Source organism: Ambystoma mexicanum, chromosome 3p, assembly GCF_040938575.1.
Source record: "Ambystoma mexicanum isolate Mex_15411 chromosome 3p, UKY_AmexF1_1, whole genome shotgun sequence".
Lineage (NCBI taxonomy): Eukaryota > Metazoa > Chordata > Amphibia > Caudata > Ambystomatidae > Ambystoma > Ambystoma mexicanum.
Genome location: NC_090925.1, coordinates 739,188,246 through 739,209,618, shown reverse-complemented (window position 1 = coordinate 739,209,618; position 21,373 = coordinate 739,188,246). Strand labels below are relative to the sequence as shown.

The following is a 21,373-nucleotide window of genomic DNA, read 5'->3' as shown; positions in this document are numbered from 1 at the left end:
TGTGAGAAACCTGAGGGTATTTTCACTCCTGGACCCCTTGGATGATCTCTGCAGGTGGCCAGGGAAAGGCCTTCGCTATTGGATCCAGACCCTAGGGGGGTAGAAGGGAGCGAGGATCACCTGGGTGGAGGATCCTTGGGAACTGGGTTTGGGGTGCCCTTGGGCGAGACATGGTATCCCCTTGTTCCTAGAAACAACCAACCCAACCCTTCCTCAACCTTTATGGGCTATTGTAAGCCAGTTTCCCTCCTTTCTCCACAATTGACACCGGACAGTACTGGGACGAAGAAGATGCAACTAAGAGCTATGAAGACTATGCTCTTTTACCACTAATGCTGCGAAGCGAAGATGCCTGCTAAGAGTAGTAAAGGTCAGGCATGTCCCTTTAATGAGAGACAGGCAAGGCTGAATAATCATCCACACCTGCAGCCTATCAAGGGCTGCAGGTGAATAAATGGAGCCCAACCTAGTTGGAGAGGGAATGGATGAGAATTGACAGGGCATAGCCGTACAGGCAGCTGAGGACCGGACCGCATGGCGTGTGAGTGGGAACTCCCTGGAGCAGACTAGCAAAGTTGAAGGGAGCCGTGCAGGAAGGCTGCCCTGTTCCTTTCCATTCAACGTGCTCAGACACAGAAGGAAGAAGGCTGTGTGATCCACGCTGCAGCACAAGCATTTAAAGCGATCTGTGAGTTTCTAATGCTTGAGAAACCGGGTGCGCATGTGTGAACTGAAGCATTTTCTGAAATACATTTTATCGGAGTGGTTGCGTGTAGCTTGGAACATGTTTTCTAAGTGCTCTGATCACTGAGTTGCTTAATTAAAGGAAAACAAAACCCAACTTTACCATACAAGTCAAGAGCATTTTTGTGGTACCGGACTAGAAGTCTTTAAATTCAAGGTCATACAAATTGTGTGATTTGGAAACTCTACAAGGCAAACCCGAGTCCTAACTTGGGGAAGAGACTATTGCATTCTATTTCTCAGAAAAGGGATTTTGAAACTTTACTTTGATGAACTGTTTTAGAATTGGGGAAGGGAGCTGAAAGAGCTGCGAGCTAGAAGCAGCTCAGGACTTTGTGTTGAACACTGTTTTCTTTTTGATTGCTGGCATACCTACACATTGTATAGTTATAGTTGTGAGGGCAAGCATAGGTTTTGGATACAGACAGATTCCTAAGTTGAACTCTTTGACTCAGACTTCCCTTAGTTTGATTTAGTTAAGGAAATCCCACCCGAGTATAAGGCAAATTAGGCCTTTTTCCATCCTGACATTTAAGTTAATACACTTTTATTTGGGTTTCGGAATCTGTTGTCTGTGTCCTTCTTTAGGATGCCTTCACAGGCCACAGATGATACGTCTGATCATGGGCACCGAACAGCGGCAACTGGAGCCGACAGGGCCACAATGCACACCCTGGTGGATGAAGCATTTCTGAAGACAGTTTATCTAAGAGGAAACCTGTGTAGGAAGGAATCCGATAGAAACCGCACTATACATAGTGACTGTAGAAAAGAAGTTCCCAGAGTTAAGAGACCATCATATCTCAAACTCAGAGCTTTTTGTTTTGTGTCTTTGAAAGGGTACAAGGTCACTAAGTGAATACAAAGCTGCAGCCAGACCTCTCAGTGTAGAGGGTACCAATCAGCTCTGACAGCTGATAGAAATTCCCCAACCTCTAGCAGCAACCATCCCCACCCCACCAAACAAGACCAAGTTCCAATTGCCTTCCTTGCATCGCAGATGACCACTGTCAAATGACCCCAAAACAGGTAATAAATATAATGCCTTTTACAAGCAATGTACCCGTGTTCACTCACAGTGCTGCTCTATAATCTTGTATGAACTAGCTCTTTTCCGTCTGAAAAGTTGACAAACACTAGTAATGCTGCTCCCCAGGGATCAAGCAATCTGTCACTCATGCCAGTAGCTAATGCCCCCACCTAACCGACAGGACCTATTCAACCCCTAAGCTCAGCTTAATCTAGTTTGGGCAATAGTCCATACCTGTTCAACTAGGGATGCGATTTCCTGCTCTGCCTTTGACATCTCCTCCTCTTCCTCTTTGCCCGGTCCATCGTCTGCATCAAGAGGGATGTTCTCATTAAACTCTGCAAGTTCAGCCACCTGCTCGGCCTTGGCTTGTGTGGCAGCTCTGATATCTTCTTCATCCTCCGCTTTACAAAGTGCCTGTGAAAAGAAACCGACATATGAACAACTCACTGCCCCCAAATTACAGAGAGTACGGCACAACACTGCAGCCACAGCACAAGAATAATTGTACTACACACTGCACCCTTATGTCAATGAACTTTGCCCAACCCCCCCCCCCCCCACACACACACACACACACACACACACACACACACATCCACCAACAAAACAGTAGGCATGGTACATCACACTGCAACAACTAATCCTGGAGCCAGGTAAAACACTGCATGCAGCATACAATTCTCAGGCTCACGGAAAGACCAGGCTCATTTTGCTTTGACAAAATTTGTGTCCTTTGTTCGCAGTCCCCGACAGATGTACAATTTGGCTGTTTTTGAGCCTCATTCTCTGAGATACCAAGAACATAAGCTGGCTCTTTAGGTTTCCTTTCCTTTTTGGGCAAGTAAAGTGCTTTTTCCAGCTCACTTGTCAATGGGACACCCTTCTTGGAAGAATACTGTGACGTGGATGTTAGGAGGTATTTTCAAACCAGCCATGGGGGAGGGTTCCAAGATAAGCAAGGCATTTTCTAACTTTCTAAACCAAACTCTCACATGGCACTGTAAGCTAAGCCTCAAGAAAGACTTAGGAGAAGAGGGGCTGGTTAACATCAAGAAATAGCCAAATAACAGAGTCCCACACAGAAATATAAAAATATACTATTTGTCCTTAAACACACTTAGTGGGTAAAACTCAAAAATACTCTATACTTCAAAACACCAATATACAAATAAATAAACCTCAAAGTGAGATTAGCTACACATTACGCTAAACACAGTAAAAACGCATGTATTAAAGCAATGCAGCGAAACTATAAAAAGTAATATGAAAGACAGCAATTGAAAACATCATCTAACTTACCTTACAATTAGAAGAGACACATAACAAACAGTCTTTCATCATTGGGTAAGTGTTCCAGAGTCTTAAAGGAGTTCAGGATGCAAGTTTCTACCGAAAAAGAAGGTATGAGTGGGACATCTCAAAGTTCCCCTTGCACAAGCTTTGGCTACAGCCAACAGTTAAGGAAGAAATGTATTTTAAAAGCATACTTTGTAAACGAAGGCAACAGGAATAGCATTAGGGGTACACTCCTAATTCCGGTACAATAGGGGATACTCTCTGCGGGGGCAGAGGGGACCCTAGGCCAGAACTCCACCAATCACAACCAGGTAGGGGTAGTGCTAGGGACTGTAGTTTGCACCCTGGCAATCCCTATGGGGAAGTTGGGCACTGAACGTGATGGGTACACCTGAACCCCTTGTTCCGATTTTCCAAGTGACCACCTCTGGGGCACTCTTGAGTTGTTTGGGACGCTTCTGTTGTTGGTCCCATCCATGGGGGTCCAGGGTTCTTGGATGCCGGGGCTGGGTGTTTGGATTTGGTCTGGCTAAGCAGCGATTCCTATCAAGTTCAAGGATGGTTACAAAATGCTTCCAGCAGACTTGCAGTAGGACAGACACCACAGGACAGCAGCCACAAAGAAGTCCACAATAAGGAGGAATCCCCAGTAAACGCCAAACAAAGTGTAGCAGAGTAGAAACCTTGTCAGGTGTCAGCAGGCTCAGGTAATGGTGGCAGCAAAGAACAGGCTCCAAGAAGGCCCTCTTCATGCAGGAGCACAGCAGCAGGTGACAGTTCTTGGGCTACAAGTCGAGGATCTGCAGATAGCCAAGCTTCAGCTTGCGACGGCAACCATGGCAGCAGAGGGTGCTGATAGGACAGCCCACAGGATGATCCCGGGAAGCATCAGACATCTGGGAGACCAGACTGATTGATTCCCCCAAGTTCAGGAGAGAAAGACCCTCCGAGTGTCTTCCATGGTGGCAGGAGACTCACTTGTAAAAGGCTTGGACAATGCTACTTATCTGTGGCAGCATTCCTCCGGATCTTCAGAGTAGGCTTCTCTTCTTGAGATTCTTGGTTCCATTGGGTGACCTCCATAACAGCAGTAGGTTTCCTGTTATTATACAAAGTTGCGGACAGGGGCAGGCGAAGATTGACCCAACCCTACAATGCGAAGGATCTGCATGATTACACTCACACATATTCATTTTCGCTACATCTGTTCAGCAACAGAAATCCCCTGGCTGATGTGTTGACAGCGACCCGGCAGTCACAGTTGCAGTTTCAGCCAGCTCAGTCACACAAAGCACTTCACGTGGGAATCCGGGCCATGCACACCAAAGTTGCTTCCATGGGTGCTTCAGACCTGAGGTCAGACAGATGGGCAAAAAGCAAAACGCAAAAATCAAGCTGGCCCAAAGGACAGGACAAACCACATGAAGCAGCCATTTCGAGTATATTGTATTCAAGTTTGCATTATGTAGTAGGAAAAGATGGTGGGAGTGTACCGGACAAAACATGGTTCACTGCTACTAGCCTGTCCTAGGCACACCAAAAAGGCATGTAAAATGGTACCAGGCAAACAAAAACAAAAAAAGGATACAAAATTACTGCTGTAACACAACTTAAAGTTGTGTGTGTTACAAAATGAACATAGGAAAACATGGAAGGGAGAAAAGGTCTCCCTGTACTGGTAGCCTTAGTGGATTACAACCCTTGCCCCAAAAATAAATGGGTTGAGTGAAGCTAAAAAGGCTTTACTTTAAAAGTCAGCCACATTTCCAGGAGAGATAAAACGCTGGGGTATAGCAGTGGAATAAATGGAAGGGAAGCTGTAAAACTAACAAGCTTTTCAAAGGGTCCCTGCTGTGGGTTATAAGTACAGGGAGACCATGTTCCCTGTTAGGACAGTTTTTCTAAAGTCCAACTAAGGGCTTCATAAAACCATATCCGAGGCAGTACAAAACTCCATTCTTAGTATAAGGCTGTACCATCTGGGAACATTTGGTAGCGTACACAGAGCATCCAGGCTCATCTTAGGATGGAGAGAGGGCTATAGCTTGGTACAGAGAAATTGTAGCATACATAAATCAGCAGTTCAAGGCGAGTCAAATCTGTAACACATTCAGCTATTCTTGGCAAGTAAAATAACAGATAGTTACTTTTATATTACATTCAGTAAATCAAGCCCAGTAGACACTATTGGTTATAACATTCGGTGTCATTCACTTTAGAGTCACTTAGTTATATCAACACTGGTTAAAAGTATCTCTTGCAACCCATGTAACTTTCTTCTATCCAAGAAATGGATACAGTTACTAGACTTAAGGACACAGATCTAAGGGTGTAATGTAACCTGTATACTACCTAGAGGCCTAACGCTTCTCAAGGATAAGTATGATACAGTCAACTATTTTTAGAACTGCCCTAGAGAAGTTCAGGGAAAGCACAACCCAGTATTACAGTTTGAGAAGAGCAGCAACTCTTCCATGTCAGTATAACCTATCAGTACATAACTTTTGCACTATTAATAATCCAGAAATGGATAGTTGGACCAATGATACTTTTCAAAAGTGTATTACACAATTCTAAGTTTAATAAGAACTCTAGCAGAAGTTTAAGAACGGCAATCAGCATTTCAATGTAAGTAATGACCAAAATACATTTCAGAGGGACTACAAGCAACTCCAAGACAGGTATTAACTCCAAGACGGTTTTAGATATGCACTAAGCAGATCAGGAAAGCAAAACCCACTGGTACAATTTAAGAATGACTATCAGTTATTCAAGGTAAGTGAACAAATTGGTAAACGTTTACACTCATTCAGTTAAGAATATAAAACAATACCAACATAATTACTTTTAAAAGAGAGGTATTTAGCAAATTTACATACTTTTAAAAGGCGCACCCAGAAAATTAAAAAGGTATGTAATAACCTTTGTAACACGCAACTGATTCTATTTCAGAGAGTTACAATACCAACTCATTTACAAGTAAGTACTTTTACACTCGTTATAGTTTTGAAGACAGAAAACCTATCTTTCATAGTCATTCCCTAGTCCATTGCATAGGTTTTCTCAGAGACTAGACCACACAAGTGGTCTAGGAGTTAGCTGTAGGCAGGTAATGATAGGGTTCTGATGCATGAAAATCAGAGTTCCAGTGGAAATCATTGTCAACAATTAAGTATATGGTGTAATCACTGTTAGGACAGTTTTTCTTAAATCCAGTAAAATCATTTAACTGAGGCTGTACAAGACTCCACTATTAGTATAAGGCTGTATCACCTGAGTTCAGGGTAGCGTACACAGAGCAGCTAGGCTTATCCTAGGCGGGAGAGAGGGCTGTAGAATCAGTATAAAGACATTATAATACAAATGGTCCAAAGAAACACTGAAACACTATTGTAAAGGCTGGAGGGGGAATCTGTACTCCTACTTTCTATATGGCAGAGCAAAGGCACAGAGCACCCCAGCCAAGATTCTCTATTGCAGTAGCGAAGGTCGAGCAATCAAGGCTTAAGCTCTCAGGAGGTGATGCGGGCTGGTTCTTAAGAACAGTGAAGTCCCCAAGCACCCACAAAGGAATGTCCACACACTGTGTGAAAACACAGTCTTTATATAAATAAGGTTCAAGGTTATATACACAATCACAACAACACATTGTACTCTGGCAATACTATAATGGCAAATGTATACAGGTCTACATGGTACCACTCTTAACTATTGTTTCCTTTTAAACGCACCCACAGCTAACAGCCCCAAATAGCATATGAATCAGATTGTAAGATGAATCAACGATAGACCACAGAAAGAAAGCAAGTTAAACCAAGAAATGGTAGAATACTGGGTCCCTACCAAATAGACACAGCTCTGTGTGAGGATCCCCCCACCTTGGTAACCTGTAAATAAAGCGTATTTGCAAGCCCAGTCCAATTATTCTCAATATAGTCTCGATTCCTTCTAAAAGGTTCTACAACCCCAAAGTATGTGGTTTCGTAGAGTTTTTCAGTGAGCCATCGACGGGCCCTTCTTGAGTGCACTCCCTTTAAGACAGGAGCCACGGGTCGTCGAGAGTCGGTGAAGAAAAGGATGAAAACTGTCGTTGCCTCAGCAGCTTCGGTTCTCACGTTGCTCATTAACGATCGGTTGAAAACGTCCTGCAAGCTGAGGCGTGTGGTGCACTGCAACATTGAGTGTTTGTTGCCACAAAGAGTCGATGAACTTTGACCCAGCAAGGGTATCAGCGTCTCTGTGGTCTTGGGGTGGTGGGAAACCCACTGGCAGATTTTCCTCGGTCGTCGGTGATGAGCAAGGGAGTATTGGAATCAAATGTCTTAGGCAAAGGAGCACTGCGGCTTCGGTTGGCGACAGTGGTCATATATGGTGCTGGACTTCAATGTCCGGGCACTTCGCTTCGTGATTCCGCGGCGGTCCCAGTCTCTGGTCGGCAGCCTTTCGAGGGTCTGACATCCAGGGAGCTTTGGCAAAGATCAGCTGGTGCACGATGGTCCCTTGTAGCTCGGGAAGAGGTCTCCTAGCCAGGTCCTCTCTTGGATCAGTTCCTTGACAGTCACGCAGCTTTCAGATTAGCGAAGGACAGCAGCAGCAATCCTCCTTCCAGCGGGATTCAAGGTTAAGCATCAAGTATCAACTTCAGCTTCTGAATGATTTTCATCAGTGAGAGGCCCCCAGATATACTGTTGATCTCCCATTCACTCTGGTGGGTCACACTCGGGCAACCAATCATTCAGAAGGGCATTCATGCAGTCAGGCAGCCAATCAGGCTCACAGGGCCTTCAGGCCATTCTTCTCCATCCAAACACCCCCAACACGGAATGTGGATTCGGACAAGCACTCTGCCATTCAGCACTCCACACTGCACTCATCCCAGTCTCGGGCAGGGCTGTCTCAGTCATTGTGTCAAACACCAGGTACTAGACACCCATAACATGAAATGCGTATTCATCACACACTCCATTCACCCAAGTCCCACCCCACGGGCGTACCCACAACATACAGTCATTGGGAAGGCTCCAGCCAGTCTGCCCTGGACTTCCCCACACTACCATATGTGGAACTTCCACCCAACAGCCAGTCAGGGGGAAGGGACAGAGTCAGGGCTTCCTGGGACCTTGGGAAAATAAGGTAACAGGCGATAGAAAGCAAGAGGTCACAGGGGCCATCTCGTTTCATATCAGTAATCAACTGATTCCAATGGCAGGGCCTGGGTATCCCAAAATGGAGGATACTCAGAGCACCTGTCAGTTCAGCATGGAGCTACCACCAGCCCATGTCCTGCTCTGTGGGCCGCACACAGGTGCCCAAAACCATACACTAGGAGTACAGGGTCATAGTCCCACCCATGGGTGCCAAAAAATGGTATCCCAAGGGTCTGTTCTCCAAAACCAAAACGAGGAAGAGCTGCACCGCCAGGAGTCCCACATGAACTCCTGCGCGGAAAACAAGACAGAACATACACGATAATGCAACAAAGGACAAGAATACCCTGTCCCTCCGATGCATTTCCAGCATCACAACTATCTATTGCAAAAATAAATGGTTTATTTAAATACAAGTAGGCCCCGATAAATCTTGGGGGAAATTAGCACTATCACAGATCATATAAACACATTAGAAAAAAAAAACACAACACTATGCTTGAAGGTACACAGACCAAAGCATATAACCTAATTTGTAACACCTAACAGGAGTTCTAGGGAAGTCAAATCAATAGTTACTTTTTAGATTACTTTAATTAACATAAGGGTAGTAGACATAGCAGTTCTACCGTGACGCTCAGCAAGAAATCACTTAGTAACCCAACTGGGCAATATATATTTTTGTGAAAAGTCGAACACATTCTAGAAACAGTAAAACATCCATAACTCTGATTCAGAATAACAGTTATTCTAGGGAAGCTGGACCTTGTGGTGTAATATTCAATTACAGTTGCTTTTCAGGTCACAGACTAAGGGAAGCAATAACTTATTTTAGTATAACAGAGTTATGCTCTAGGTAAGGAAATCCTATACACTTTCTACAGGAGCCATCAGACACTTAAATGCAGGTGTAAACCTAAGAGTCTTTCTGCATCTGTCTAACATAGACCAGGGAAAGCAAAACTCAATGTTACTCTTTATGAATGACTCAAGGTTATTCTAGGTAGGTAAAATCTAAGGCAGACTTATTCTGGACACGCTAACAGCAGGTCAGGGGAAGCAAGGCTCAGTTGGGGACACTCATACATTTATCCTGACAGGAATAGTGAAGTGAACCAACCAGCATTATTTTTTGGAAGAGGCACAACCAAATCACAGGTTGGAAATATACCCTTGAGTCTACTTTCTGTTAGAATGGCGAAACAGTTTCTAAGGAAAGAAAGCGGTAGATATACTTTTCAGAATGGCAAAACATTTATAAAGTAAGTAATAACTTTTGTAACTGTTCACTCACAGAGTTAAAGTTAATGTAAGGCAAGATTGTATGCAGTAACCCTGTGGGAGACTGCACCAGCCTTGTCCTCTTGGCAATAGGTAACCCAACCTTTGGTAGAAGTCTGTACTACACATGTTGGTAGAGTGACTGAGTAGCATGGCTTATCTCAAGAGGGGTCAATGGGAGCTCTAGGGTTGCACAGTGACAAGTATCCAAATAACACTTACACTCAAGTCAGAGGTTAGAAGAGTCTTCAGGGAGCTAGGACAGTCAATGTCAATTGAGCAAAGTCTAGGGGAGCTGAGCCACTTCTTGAAGTTAAGTAAAAAGTCTTGCACAATGTTAGAGAGTTTTGTAAAAGAAGAAATCACTGTTGGGCCACAAGCTGGGTGGCTTGCGGTGGGCAAAGCTACAAGCAACTCTGCAAAAGGCAGCAAATGCAAGTCTCAACTAAGAACAGGCAAGCTACACAGACGAGAGGCAAGTACCCCTTAGTTCACAGTACCTTAGGTCTGAAGAAATTGGTTCCAGCTGGCTTCTGTTCCTGTTGTAGTATGGCAGATCCTGTTGTTCCTTGGCCTCAGTCGCGGAGACAAGAGGGAGGACGCTTGGGGACTCCTGCACTACGATTCCAAGGTCGGCAGCAGCAATGGGCAAAGTTCAGATCAGCGGCACTTCGCCATTTCAGCTTCTCACAAATAGCACCACCGGGGTTCTTGGACACCTTGTGGACTTTTCTTGATTCTGGGGTCCAGCACTCGGTTGAGGTGGCTCAGGCCTGCTTCGAAGGAGTCTGGAGTATCTTCCTGAAGCTCGGGTCTGGCTTAAACACAATGCACTCGAGTCTGGTGTTCCTGTCCCCTGGTGAAAGGGGCCCCTAGGGGTCCCCAACGTCTATGGAAACAAGGCGAGTCACCACACACAATAGATACGCCAGACACAAGGTTGTATTCCCAAAGCTAGGGTTTATTGCAAAGCAAAGAGTCTCAGTTGGCCAACTCTGTCTCACGCCCCGCGACGTGTATCTCTAGACCTTGAGGGACGCAAGAGAGTGAATTACGTACATCAGTTACATATATACAAAATGCATATCAACCAATCAGCTATGACATGTTTAACACCCCCTTTTATTGGGTTTCTTTGTACTTGGTGTGATGGACATCTCCGACAACTATGACACCTTCAAACATCTATTCTAGTAACAATTTGCAATTTGTGAGGGCGAAGGCATCTTTCAGTTGTTGAATAGAACACAGTGCTTCTGTTCTTTGAAGAGAGCTACATACGGGGGGGGGGAAGAGTTGCATTCCGGACCTTGCTATCTATAAAGGTGCTATTCGTGTCCTGGGAGCCGACACGCTCTAGCGGGCTTAGCAAAGGGGGGCCGTAAGAAAAGCATAATTCAAGCCTTTAGCTATATTATTCTAACATATTCTACCATATAATGTGACTGGCTGGCAGCTGCGAAATTATTAAATGCCCTGCAGCTCTGTTTCAAGGCTACATTCGGGAGGGAGCTGGGCATTCTTCCTGGCACTGCCTACGTTTGTGTTTCAACAAACTCTTGTTATCCTCTCGGCCCTGCGGCCTTGTCCTTTTTACGTACAGACAACAATGTTTTACAGTTGAGCAGCGTAAGCGGAAAATATACTGCGAAGCAATAGGAACAGAAAGCAATGAGCAATGGTTAGAAAACAAAATGGCGGTTCTTGTTGCATCAAAATGGCCGTTCATTGGCAAACTCGAAAACCTATATTCTGTCATATCGTGCATGAGACGGTTGGCCCACGGCCACCAAAATACGTTTGCGGTCACAAAGTAGAGGTATCCATTTTTCTAGACTGACACTGGCACTCGGTTCCTGCAGCAGCAATGGAAGTACAGCCAGAAGAGAGGGTTTTCAGTGGAGTTTGTCTTGGTGTCAACTGGTCCCACCAACCCAAGGGGAGAAGTCATCCTTTGCAGGGCTTCTCTAGTCGAGACGAATTTGGAGCTTCGGCACTGCAGCAGTGCTTCACCGGGCAAACCAAGAGTCCAGGAGTTGCAGCAAGCTCCTCTTCTAACTTCTTCGGAATCCTTCATCCAGTGGTCGACTCTGCCTTCCTTGCAAAAGACCTCCCCTTTTATGCAAGTTTCTCCCACTCATTCGCAGCCTAGCTGTCACTCACAAAGCAGGGTGGCTGTCTTCGAAGGACAGCCAGCTGGCCAATCACCTTTGGGTGCATTCCTGTAACCAAGGAGACTAAACACAGAGTTTCAGGAACCTCCCTCGCTTTCTGTCCTGCAAGACCTGCTGTAGCCAGAGGCAAGCTTCATCAGTGAATCCTGCCAAAGACAAAACGAACAAAGGGACCAAACCTGGTTTGGCGCGCAGAGTAAATCTTAAGAAGGACCTTTCCAACACGAAATGGCAAAAAAAGAAGACTGGGACATTTTGACAAAATGGGCACCCATGGGTGCTATATACTGCAGCTGCGAACGCAGCCCGCGGTAAAAACACAATGGTAGGAAAAAGTAAATCACTGCCACCAGCCATTAATTGTAGAAAGGGTAACAAAAATGTTACATGAGAAAGTAGACCAAGGGGATACCAAGTAACCTCTCCAGCACTCCATGTAAGATAGTGTGTGCTGGGTCTACAAAGTTACAAAAAGGTAAGTAAGGAACACGTTACTTACCTGCAACTGTTATTCTCCAGCATGGGTCTGGCATGGATTCACATGCTCATGAATATTCCTTTTCGTCAGGCTGGGAATCCTCATTAAAAGAAAAATCAGTTTCAGTTTCATTTCGAACTGTCTTTCTCCTAACAACCAATCACTGAGCTCTGAGTCATACTGCCCCCAGCCAATGACTGCCCTCTACCTAAGCCCCTCCTCAGGCAGCCATCTTCAGATTTGGTAGCACGTAAAGTGGCAGTAGGACCGAGAGAAGAGCCGCAGAGGGGTAGGCAGGAGGGTTCGCAAGTGAATCCATGCCAGGCCCATGCTGGAGAACAACAGTTACAGCTAAGTAATTTGTTCCTTCTCCAGCATGGGGTCTGGCATTGATTCACATGCTCATGAATAAAGAATACATAGCAGTACACACATGCACAACCACGGGAGGTGGCAAGGCTCAACAGAAGCAATCTCTTACCTCCTCACCAGGCTCACTTTCAAGTGAACAGGTTGTGCAGCACCGCTTAGCCGACTCTGGACTCCTCCCTGGAATCCCTGTCGACGCAGTAGAATTTCATGAAGGTGTGTGTTGACCTCCACGTAGCAGCCCTGCAGATGTCCAGCAGGGGCACACCAGACAGGAACGCCGTTGTATCAGCGATCGCCTGGTGGAATGGGCTCTCGGACGGCCTGGTAACGGTCGGTTTGCCAACCGGTGACAGTGAGTGATACAGCCGGAGAGCCACCTGGAAATGGAAGCCTTGGACAGGGCCTTCCCATGGTTTGCAGGACCAAAGTTCACAGAAAGCTGAGAAGTTTTCCGGAAACTCTTCGTGCAGGCCACGTAAAACTTCAGTGCTCGAGCCACATCCAGGGAGTGGAAAGTCCTTTCAGCCGGCGACCAAGGTGTCAGAAAAAACACAGGTAACACCAAGGGTTCATTGAGGTGAAATTCCGACAGAACCTTGGGCATGAAAGGGAATAGTTTCTTACCTGTAACTCCATTTCTCCAGCATTGGTATCTTTCATGGATTCACATGCTTAGAATATTCCCCGTCGTCAGACTGGGACCCTCGGTACACATATATAGCCTTTTCCTATAGGAAAACTTCCGACACTTTTGTGTCCTATCTACGTCCTTTTAGGACCCGCCTACGCACGCTCCGTAGGCCGTCCCAGTATAAGAGGCCTGTCCCTCCGGCTCCCCTTCAGATTTCGGCCCCTCCAAAGTAGGAAGGGTTAAACTTATCAAGCAAATACATTGCATTCTGGGGAGGCTGGCGGGCGCATGTGAATCCATGAAAGATACCAATGCTGGAGAAATGGAGTTACAGGTAAGAAACTATTCCCTTCTCCAGCATTGGATCTTTCATGGATTCACATGCTTAGAATAGATTGTATAGCAGTAACACCTGAAACGGCGGTGAGAATGTAATGTAATATACCCTCACCATAATACACAATGCATATGTACAGCAGGAATAAGTTTACTCATATAACCTTACCCACATAAAGTATACTGTCATCAAAAGGTAGAAAACAGACTCTCCACAGCGTGAAGCTTACCTTACTGAAACAGATGGCGCAGGACAGCTCTTCCCATCTGCACCTCGTCCGCATGCTGCCTGGCAAGGCAGTAGTGGCGGGTAAACGTGTGGGGCACTGACCATGCCGCAGCCTGGCATATGTCTGTTAGCGGAATTCCTGCCCATAATGCTGCTGAGGAGGACGTTGATCTTGTAGAATGGGCTCTAGGATGCCCTTGCAGCAGCCTTCCGGCCTTGGAGTGGCAAAACGCAATCGTCGATGAGACCCATCGAGCCAATCCTTGTTTAGAGATTGCTTTTCCCCTCGTCGACGGACCATATGCGATTAACAGTTGTCGAGTAGACCAGAGTTCCTGTGTACGATGTAGGTAAAATTTCAGAGCCCTCTTAACGTCCAAGGTATGAAGAGCTTTTTCTGCTGCCGATGATGGGGTCGTGAAGAAAGTAGGGAGAATAATGGACGAGTGTTTGTGATACACTGTCGGAACTTTTGGGACGAACGTAGGATTAGTTGCCAGGACCACCTTGTCCTTAAAGAATCTTAAGTATGGCGGGTCTACGACCAGCGCTTGCAGTTCCGAGATTCTCCTAGCTGATGTGATAGCAATTAAGAATGCCAACTTCCACAATATGAATTTCATGTCCAACGTGGCCATAGGCTCCAAGGGCGGTTTCATTAAGCCTGCCAACACTGTGTTGAGACTCCAAGTTGGAGGGAAACGTTTTACCGGGGGAAAAGTTCGAAATAAACCCCTCATGAAGTGTTTCACAAGTCTGTCGCTGAATAGAGGAGACGACTGTCTCTTCCTCGTGAACCTCGAGATGGCCGCCAGGTGCACCTTTATCGATGTGAAGGATAAGCCCCTCTCCGCCAAGAGAAGCAGGTAAGGTAGAACTTGTTCCGGCGTCACCGTCAACGGTTGTAGGCCTTGCTGTCCTAGACACCATTCACAGCACCTCCGCCACTTATAGGTGTAAGATTTGTTGGTAGAAGGGGCTCGAGCCACCGGCAGAATTTTTTGACAATCCTCCGAAACGTCTAAAGCACCGAACTCCGAAAAGTCAGGAGCCAGGCTGCAAGGTTGAGACTGTCCGGGTCGTGATGCCACACCGTGCCTTTGTCCCGGGATAGTAGGTTCGGGACTCTCGGAAACGCTATTGGATGTTCCAGCGACAGGTGAAGCAGTTCGGAGGACCACGGTTGCCGCGGCCAGTACGGTGCCACTAGAATTACCCGGCAACTGTATCTGCGTATCCACTGTACTGTCCTCCGTATGAGGGGGAACGGAGGAAAAGCATAAAGGAACATGTCCGTCCATGGGAAGGAGAATGCCTCCCCGATGGAACCCTCCTGAGGCCATCTGCTTGCGAATTGCTCGCATTTCTTTTTGTCCTTGGTTGCGAAAGCGTCCAGAGGGGGGTGACCCCATTTCTCAAACACTTTCATCAGCTGAACTGTGTCCAGTTCCCATTCGTGTATCTGCGCCATGCTTCTGCTGAGGGAATTTGCTTGCGAATTCCTCACTCCCGGGAGATGGTGAGCCACAATGGAAATCTTGTGCTTTAATGCCCAATGCCATGTTTTCTGGGCCTCTATGGAAAGAGTTCTTGATCACGTCCCTCCTTGTTTTCTCAAATAAAACATGGCCGTCGTATTGTCGGTCAGTACTCGTACTCGCGATCCCTTGATGTGTGGCAGGAATGCCTTCAGGGCCCATCGTACTGCTCTGAGCTCTAACACGTTTATGTGTAGGAGTGACTCCGTTGGAGACCAGCGACCTTGCGTTTGAAGAGTACCCATGTGAGCTCCCCATCCGGTTAGGGACGCATCCGTGACTATGGTTCGCTGAAACTCCGGTTCCTGTAGGGGTACACCGTTGTTCAGATTGTGGAAACTCTGCCACCACTGAAGGGTCCGAAGCAGCTTGTCGTCGTCGACGGTTATCTTGTCTGACCACGATCCTTGGGCCTGCGTCCATCGGTCCGCGAGGAATTCCTGGACTGGCCTCATGAATAGGCGACAGTTTGCCACCAGATGGATGCAGGATGCCATGGCCCCTAGGACCGAAACGTATTTCCTCACTGAGACCCTGGTGGTTTGTCGTAGTCGGCTCGCCAGCTGATTGAGTTTTGAGGTTCTGTCGAGAGAAGGCTTCACTAGCCCTAACTGGGTCTCGAACTGTGCCCCCAGGAACACCAACGTTCTCGATGGCCGCAGAGAGGATTTTTCAAAGTTTATGGCAAATCACAGCTGTTGTAGAAGCTGCATGGTGGCTTGCAAGCTTGTGTTGGTCGACGCTAGGGAGGATCCCCTTACCAGCCAGTCGTCGAGGTATGGGTATACGTGGTGGCCTTGCTTCCTTAGCCAGGCCGCTACTGGGGCCAGGCATTTTGTGAACGTTCTGGGGGAGGTCTTGAGCCCAAAGGGAAGAACCGTGAACTGGTAGTGAGTCCGCCCAATTACAAATCTCAGGAATTTCCTGTGTTTCCGACACATAGGAATATGGAAGTACGCGTCCTGTAAATCCAGGGATGCTAGAAAATCCCCTTCTTGAACGGCGCGGATCACTTCCTGCAGCGTGAGCATTTTGAATTTTAGGCTCTTTAAAGAATTGTTGAGATCGCGTAAGTCTAAAATGGGACGCCATTTGCTGTTCGGCTTTTTTACGACGAAGTATCTTGAGTAGACTCCTTGACCTCTCTGTGATGTTGGAACTAATTCTATCACGCCCTTTGCTAACATGAGTGTTACCTCTTGTTGCAGTATCCTCAGATGGGAATGAGCGGTGAACGCAGGTGGAATGTGCGGAAGGCTGTGCTTGAATTGTAGAGAGTGCCCGTTCCTTATAGTGTCCAGCACCCATTGATCCGTCGTTATTCGTTCCCATTCGTCGACATATGCTGACACTCTTCCCCCCAGAACGGTGTGTTGTCTGTCACTGCTGATCTTTATTTTGCTTGTCTCTCGACGACGACGGATAGGATGGTCTCTTCCTGGACGTCTGGAAGTTCCGGCGTCGGTTTGCCGTTTGGGAAGCACGCCTGTATCCCTGGGAGGGGTAAGCCGACCTGCCAAAGGATCTGTCTCCAGACGCAGAGAATCTGGAATTACCTGAAGCCCCTCTAAAGGGACGAAAAGACTTGTAGCTTTGGCCACTCTGGAGGGCACCCAATGAACGTGCCGTGTCCGAGTCCTCTTTCATTCCCTTTAGGGCCTCGTCTACCTTCTCTCCGAATAGTAGGTCTCACTCAAAAGGCATATCTAATACTTTGTATTGTACCTCTGGTCTGAAGTAGGTACACTTAAGCCATGACTGTCGTCGTAATACGACCCCATTATTGACTTGCTTGAAGCCTGACTCAGCGAGGTCCACCGCGATGTTTATTGCGTGATTGGAGGCTTCCTCACCCTCTCGGACAAGTAACATTGCTGCCTTCCTATGCTCCTCCGGAAGATGATCCAGTAACAGCGCTAGCCTGTGCCACATCTCTCTGTTGTATCTGGCTACAATAGCCAGAGAGTTTGCGGCCTTTACTGTGGTTGCTCCCACGGATAGCACTTTTTTGCCAAAGGCATCCTGGCGTCTTGCTTCATTTTCAGGCGGAGTCGTGCACTTGTGCTGGGCCTTCGCCTTCCTCGCCGCTGCCGCCGACACCACCGATTCTGGTGTTGGTTGGGAGGATAAACACTTGGGGGTAGACTCTGGAGCCTTAAACTTTTTCTCGAGGCGTCCTTTCACTGCCGGCTCCGAAAAGGGGCGACACATTGTCTGCAACCCCTCCTTCCACACGTGGTCTAGTATTGGTATTGAGAACACTGACCTCCTTCTCTTACCCATGTGGTCGAACAAAAAACAGTCCTTTTTCTGTTCTTCCTGGGACAAACCAAATTCCTTTCACGCCTTCTCCATCATAGAATGGAATGATGCAATGTCGTCCGGAGGGGACGGGCGAGCTGGGCTTCTTGGGGTTTCTAACTCCACCTCTGACTCCCAGGTTGGATCCCTGGAGGGGGATGATGAGATATCCGACATGGCTCCCCTGTCAGACTCCGAATCTGGCAGCTCACCTTCCTCTTGGGGTGCCAGTGCTGAGATTGGCGTGCGTAAGTGCGTCGGTGGACGGGACGGGCCTGGCTCGTCGACGGGCGACTGTGGCATGTTTGCCTGAGGTAGTCTCTGATCCAACGACTGTACCAAAGACTGAAGCGTGGACAGAATTTCCAACGACAAAACAGATTGAGGATTGAGAAGAGGGGCAGATACCGGTATACCGGATCCCCTTGTCGACGACTTGTCAACCACTCGTAGCCCTAGGTCTGCCGGGCCAGCTATTATCCTGCTCTCGTCCTCCCCCGAGGACAGCGGCACAGCCTGTTCTTGCAGTAAAGTATCCGGGGGGATTGGATCAAAAACTTCAGGCCTCCAGGCTTCCTGTAGAACCCCCGTTGACGAGGCCACCGTCGCAGTCGTTGTCGGTAGGACGGTGGATACCACATGCGTCAGTGGGAGGGTGGAGGCCGATGACTGGACCGCCGTCGACAACGGTGACTTAGCAGGTGGTTTAGGCGGTCCCGCCTTTTCCACACTTGGCCTGCCTTTACTCGACTCTCGACTCGAAGTCTATCTATGGTGATCGCCCGAGGAGGATTTCGGCCTTTCCTTGTCCTGCTTTTTTGATGAAGATGACGATTTTTTCGACGAGGTCTCTCTAGCTGAATGACTCCGAGATGACTCTTTTTCCGTCGGTCGAGATTTCTTCGCCGGTGGTTCTGACGAGGCAGCGTGGTGTGATGTTTTCGCCGATTGTGTGGAGCCTACCTCCGAAGGTGGGTATGCCCCGCTCCAACATTCAGCCATGCCACCAGCCGTCGATTTCGGTCTTTGAGGGTCTTTTGAGAAAACCCTTTGCATATGTCGCAGTTATCCGTCGAATGATGAGGGTGGAGGCAGTATATACAATCCATATGTCTGTCCCCCTCGTAAACTTTTTTCAAGCTGCACGTCGCGCATGGACGGAACAGCGCTTTTCCTGACATGGAGGAAAAATTTCCTCGAACTCCAACTCCAGGTACACAACCTTGTACAAAATAGTAAGACGACGCGAGGAGATCCCACTACTTTGGAGACGGTTGAAATCTGAAGGGGAGCCGCGGGGGCGGGCCTCTTATACTGGAACGGCCTACGGAGCGTGCATAGGCGGGACCTAAAAGGACGTAGATAGGACACAAAAGTGTCGGAAGTTTTCCTATAGGAAAAGGCTATATATGTGTACCGAGGGTCCCAGTCTGACGACGGGGAATATTCTAAGCATGTGAATCCATGAAAGATCCAATGCTGGAGAAGAGGGGTGCGTCCACAGCACCACCCTCGTCTCGTGAAAAGTCAAGTAAGGCTGCTTGCATGACAGGGCCTGGATCTCACCTACTCTTATTGCAGAGGTGTTTTCCACAAGGAAAGCTGTCTTCCATGACAGAAACTTAAGCAGAGCTGAATGCATAGGTACGAATGGGGCTCCCATGAGCCCAGTCAGCACCACATTGAGTTCCCAGGCCGGGGCCTTCATCGGCGGGAACGAGCGGAACAGTCCTTTGACAAACTGCTTTACTAGACGGTGCGACCACAGAGAAGACCATCCCGGAGATCTGGTGTAGCGGGAGATAGCCGCCAAATGAACTTTAATGGAGGCATGAGCCGCTCCAGAATTAACCAACAACAGTAAATACAAAGTATCTGAGGTGCCATGACCCGCAGAGGGTTGATTCTCTGAGAAAGGCACCAAATTGCAAAGCGCTTCCATTTGTTCCTGTAGCATTGCAGAGTAGATGACGCCCTGGCCTTGGCGAGAATCTCTGTGCAGTCCGCTGGAAGATCGTAGGCACTGAACTCTAGTGCTGCAGGAGCCATGTCTTCAAGTTCAGAGACCCCGGGTCGTGGTGAAGAATGGCGCCTCCTTCCCTGGCGAAAATATCTGCGACCACTGGTAGCTTGATTGGAGGGGACGCTGACATGCTGAGACGGTCCGAGTACCAGATAGCCTCGGACATGCTGGTGCGACGAGGATCATCCTGCACCGGTACCATCTGAGTTGATTGATCACTTGAAGAAGCAAAGGCAACGGAGGAAATGCATACAGAAACAGGCCTTCCCAAGGGAATTAGAATGCGTTCCTCATGCTCCCCGGCTGGGGGAACCTGCTGGCGAACCTCCGGCACTTGGTATTCGTCTACGTCGCAAACAGATCTATTTGGGGATTGCCCCATTTCAGAAAAAGGTAGTCCACTTGATCCTTTCGCAGCTCCCGCTCGTGGCAAGACAGCAGCTCCCTGTTGAGGGAGTCTGACAGTGAAACGGGATGAGGAATTGTTAGGCAGAATCATCTGCAGTACCCTTAGGGAACACTACAGACAATTAAGACTACAATTAAGACTACAAGTGACAGTACAATTTAACCTTTGGTACAAGCCTGTACTACACAGTAAAGTGGTAGCGATGGCTGAGCAGCCAGACTTATCTCAAGAGCAAATGAGCAGTAGTAGGGATTACACAAAGGACTACAATTATTATGACTCAAGCAAACACTGACTCAAGGTTTCTGGTTAAAAAATATAAGTACATTTATTTGTAAACAATCTGTTCACAAAACACTTCACTTCTATTAGATAAAACCACACTCTAAATGTACTACACACAACCATTTCCTTTTGTTCAGGTCAATTCAAGGTAAGTACATTAGGATTTGACAGACCGGTGTTGGGAAACAAAGACGTTACTGTGGGTTAATACGCAATCACTTTTTGACAGTAATGACAGTTCGGTCTTACGAAAGAAAGGCGTACCCGCGGGAAGAAATGTAACCGTAGTCAAACACACTTAGCACATAGAATAAAACAAGGGAATAATGGATAAAAATCATAGGCAATACTTTTGTCAAGGCAATAGAATCAGAGGACGTGTTCTAAGAGGCAGATAAAAGTCAATGGGCCTGTGTTACTCAGAATCCGGTGCAGTGCCCTTAGGGACAAATACACACAATTAAGACTACAAGTGGTAATACAAGTTCACCTTTGGTACAAGCCTGTACTACACTGTTAAAGTGGTACCAGTAGCAGAGCAGCCAGACTTATCTCAAGAGTAAATGAGCAGTAGTAGAGATTACACAAAGGACCACAATTACTGTGACTCAAGCAAACACCGACTCAAGGTTTCAGGTAAAAAATATAAGTACATTTATTTTAAACAATCTGTTATAAAACACTACACTTCTATAAATTCGAAACCACATGTAAAATACACTACACACAACCAATTCCACTTGTTCCAGCAAATTCAAGGTAAGTACATTAAGATTTGACAGACCGGTGTTGCGATACTAACGCGTACCCGCGAATAGAAATGCTCACGAAGTTAAAACACACTTTGTACTTTAGAATTTCAAACAAGGGAAAAGTGAATAAAATTCATAGGCAATACTTTTTCAAGGCAAGGAGACTAGAGGACTTAGTCAAGGATACAGATTAAAGTCAATAGGCCTGTGCCAGTGTCAATGGAGCAGATGCTCAGCTGCCGAGGATCACACGTTGAACAGTTCAAGATGCCAAGAGTTCATAAAGATTGTCAAACGGAAGGAAAAGTTATGAGAGGGATGGAAGAAAGAACAAATCTTCGTAT

General features: G+C 47.0%; 1 protein-coding gene across 2 annotated transcripts in view; it reads right to left on the bottom strand.

Annotated features, from left to right (window-relative positions):
- The window catches only part of SRCAP (Snf2 related CREBBP activator protein), a 2,075,623-nt gene that overhangs the window by 141,601 nt on the left and 1,912,649 nt on the right, over positions 1-21,373 (bottom strand). For both annotated transcript variants that reach the window (XM_069651627.1, XM_069651629.1), the window contains one exon: positions 2,009-2,191. In XM_069651627.1, the coding sequence (XP_069507728.1) occupies positions 2,009-2,191 (183 nt within the window). The remainder of the gene's footprint in view (positions 1-2,008; positions 2,192-21,373) is intronic.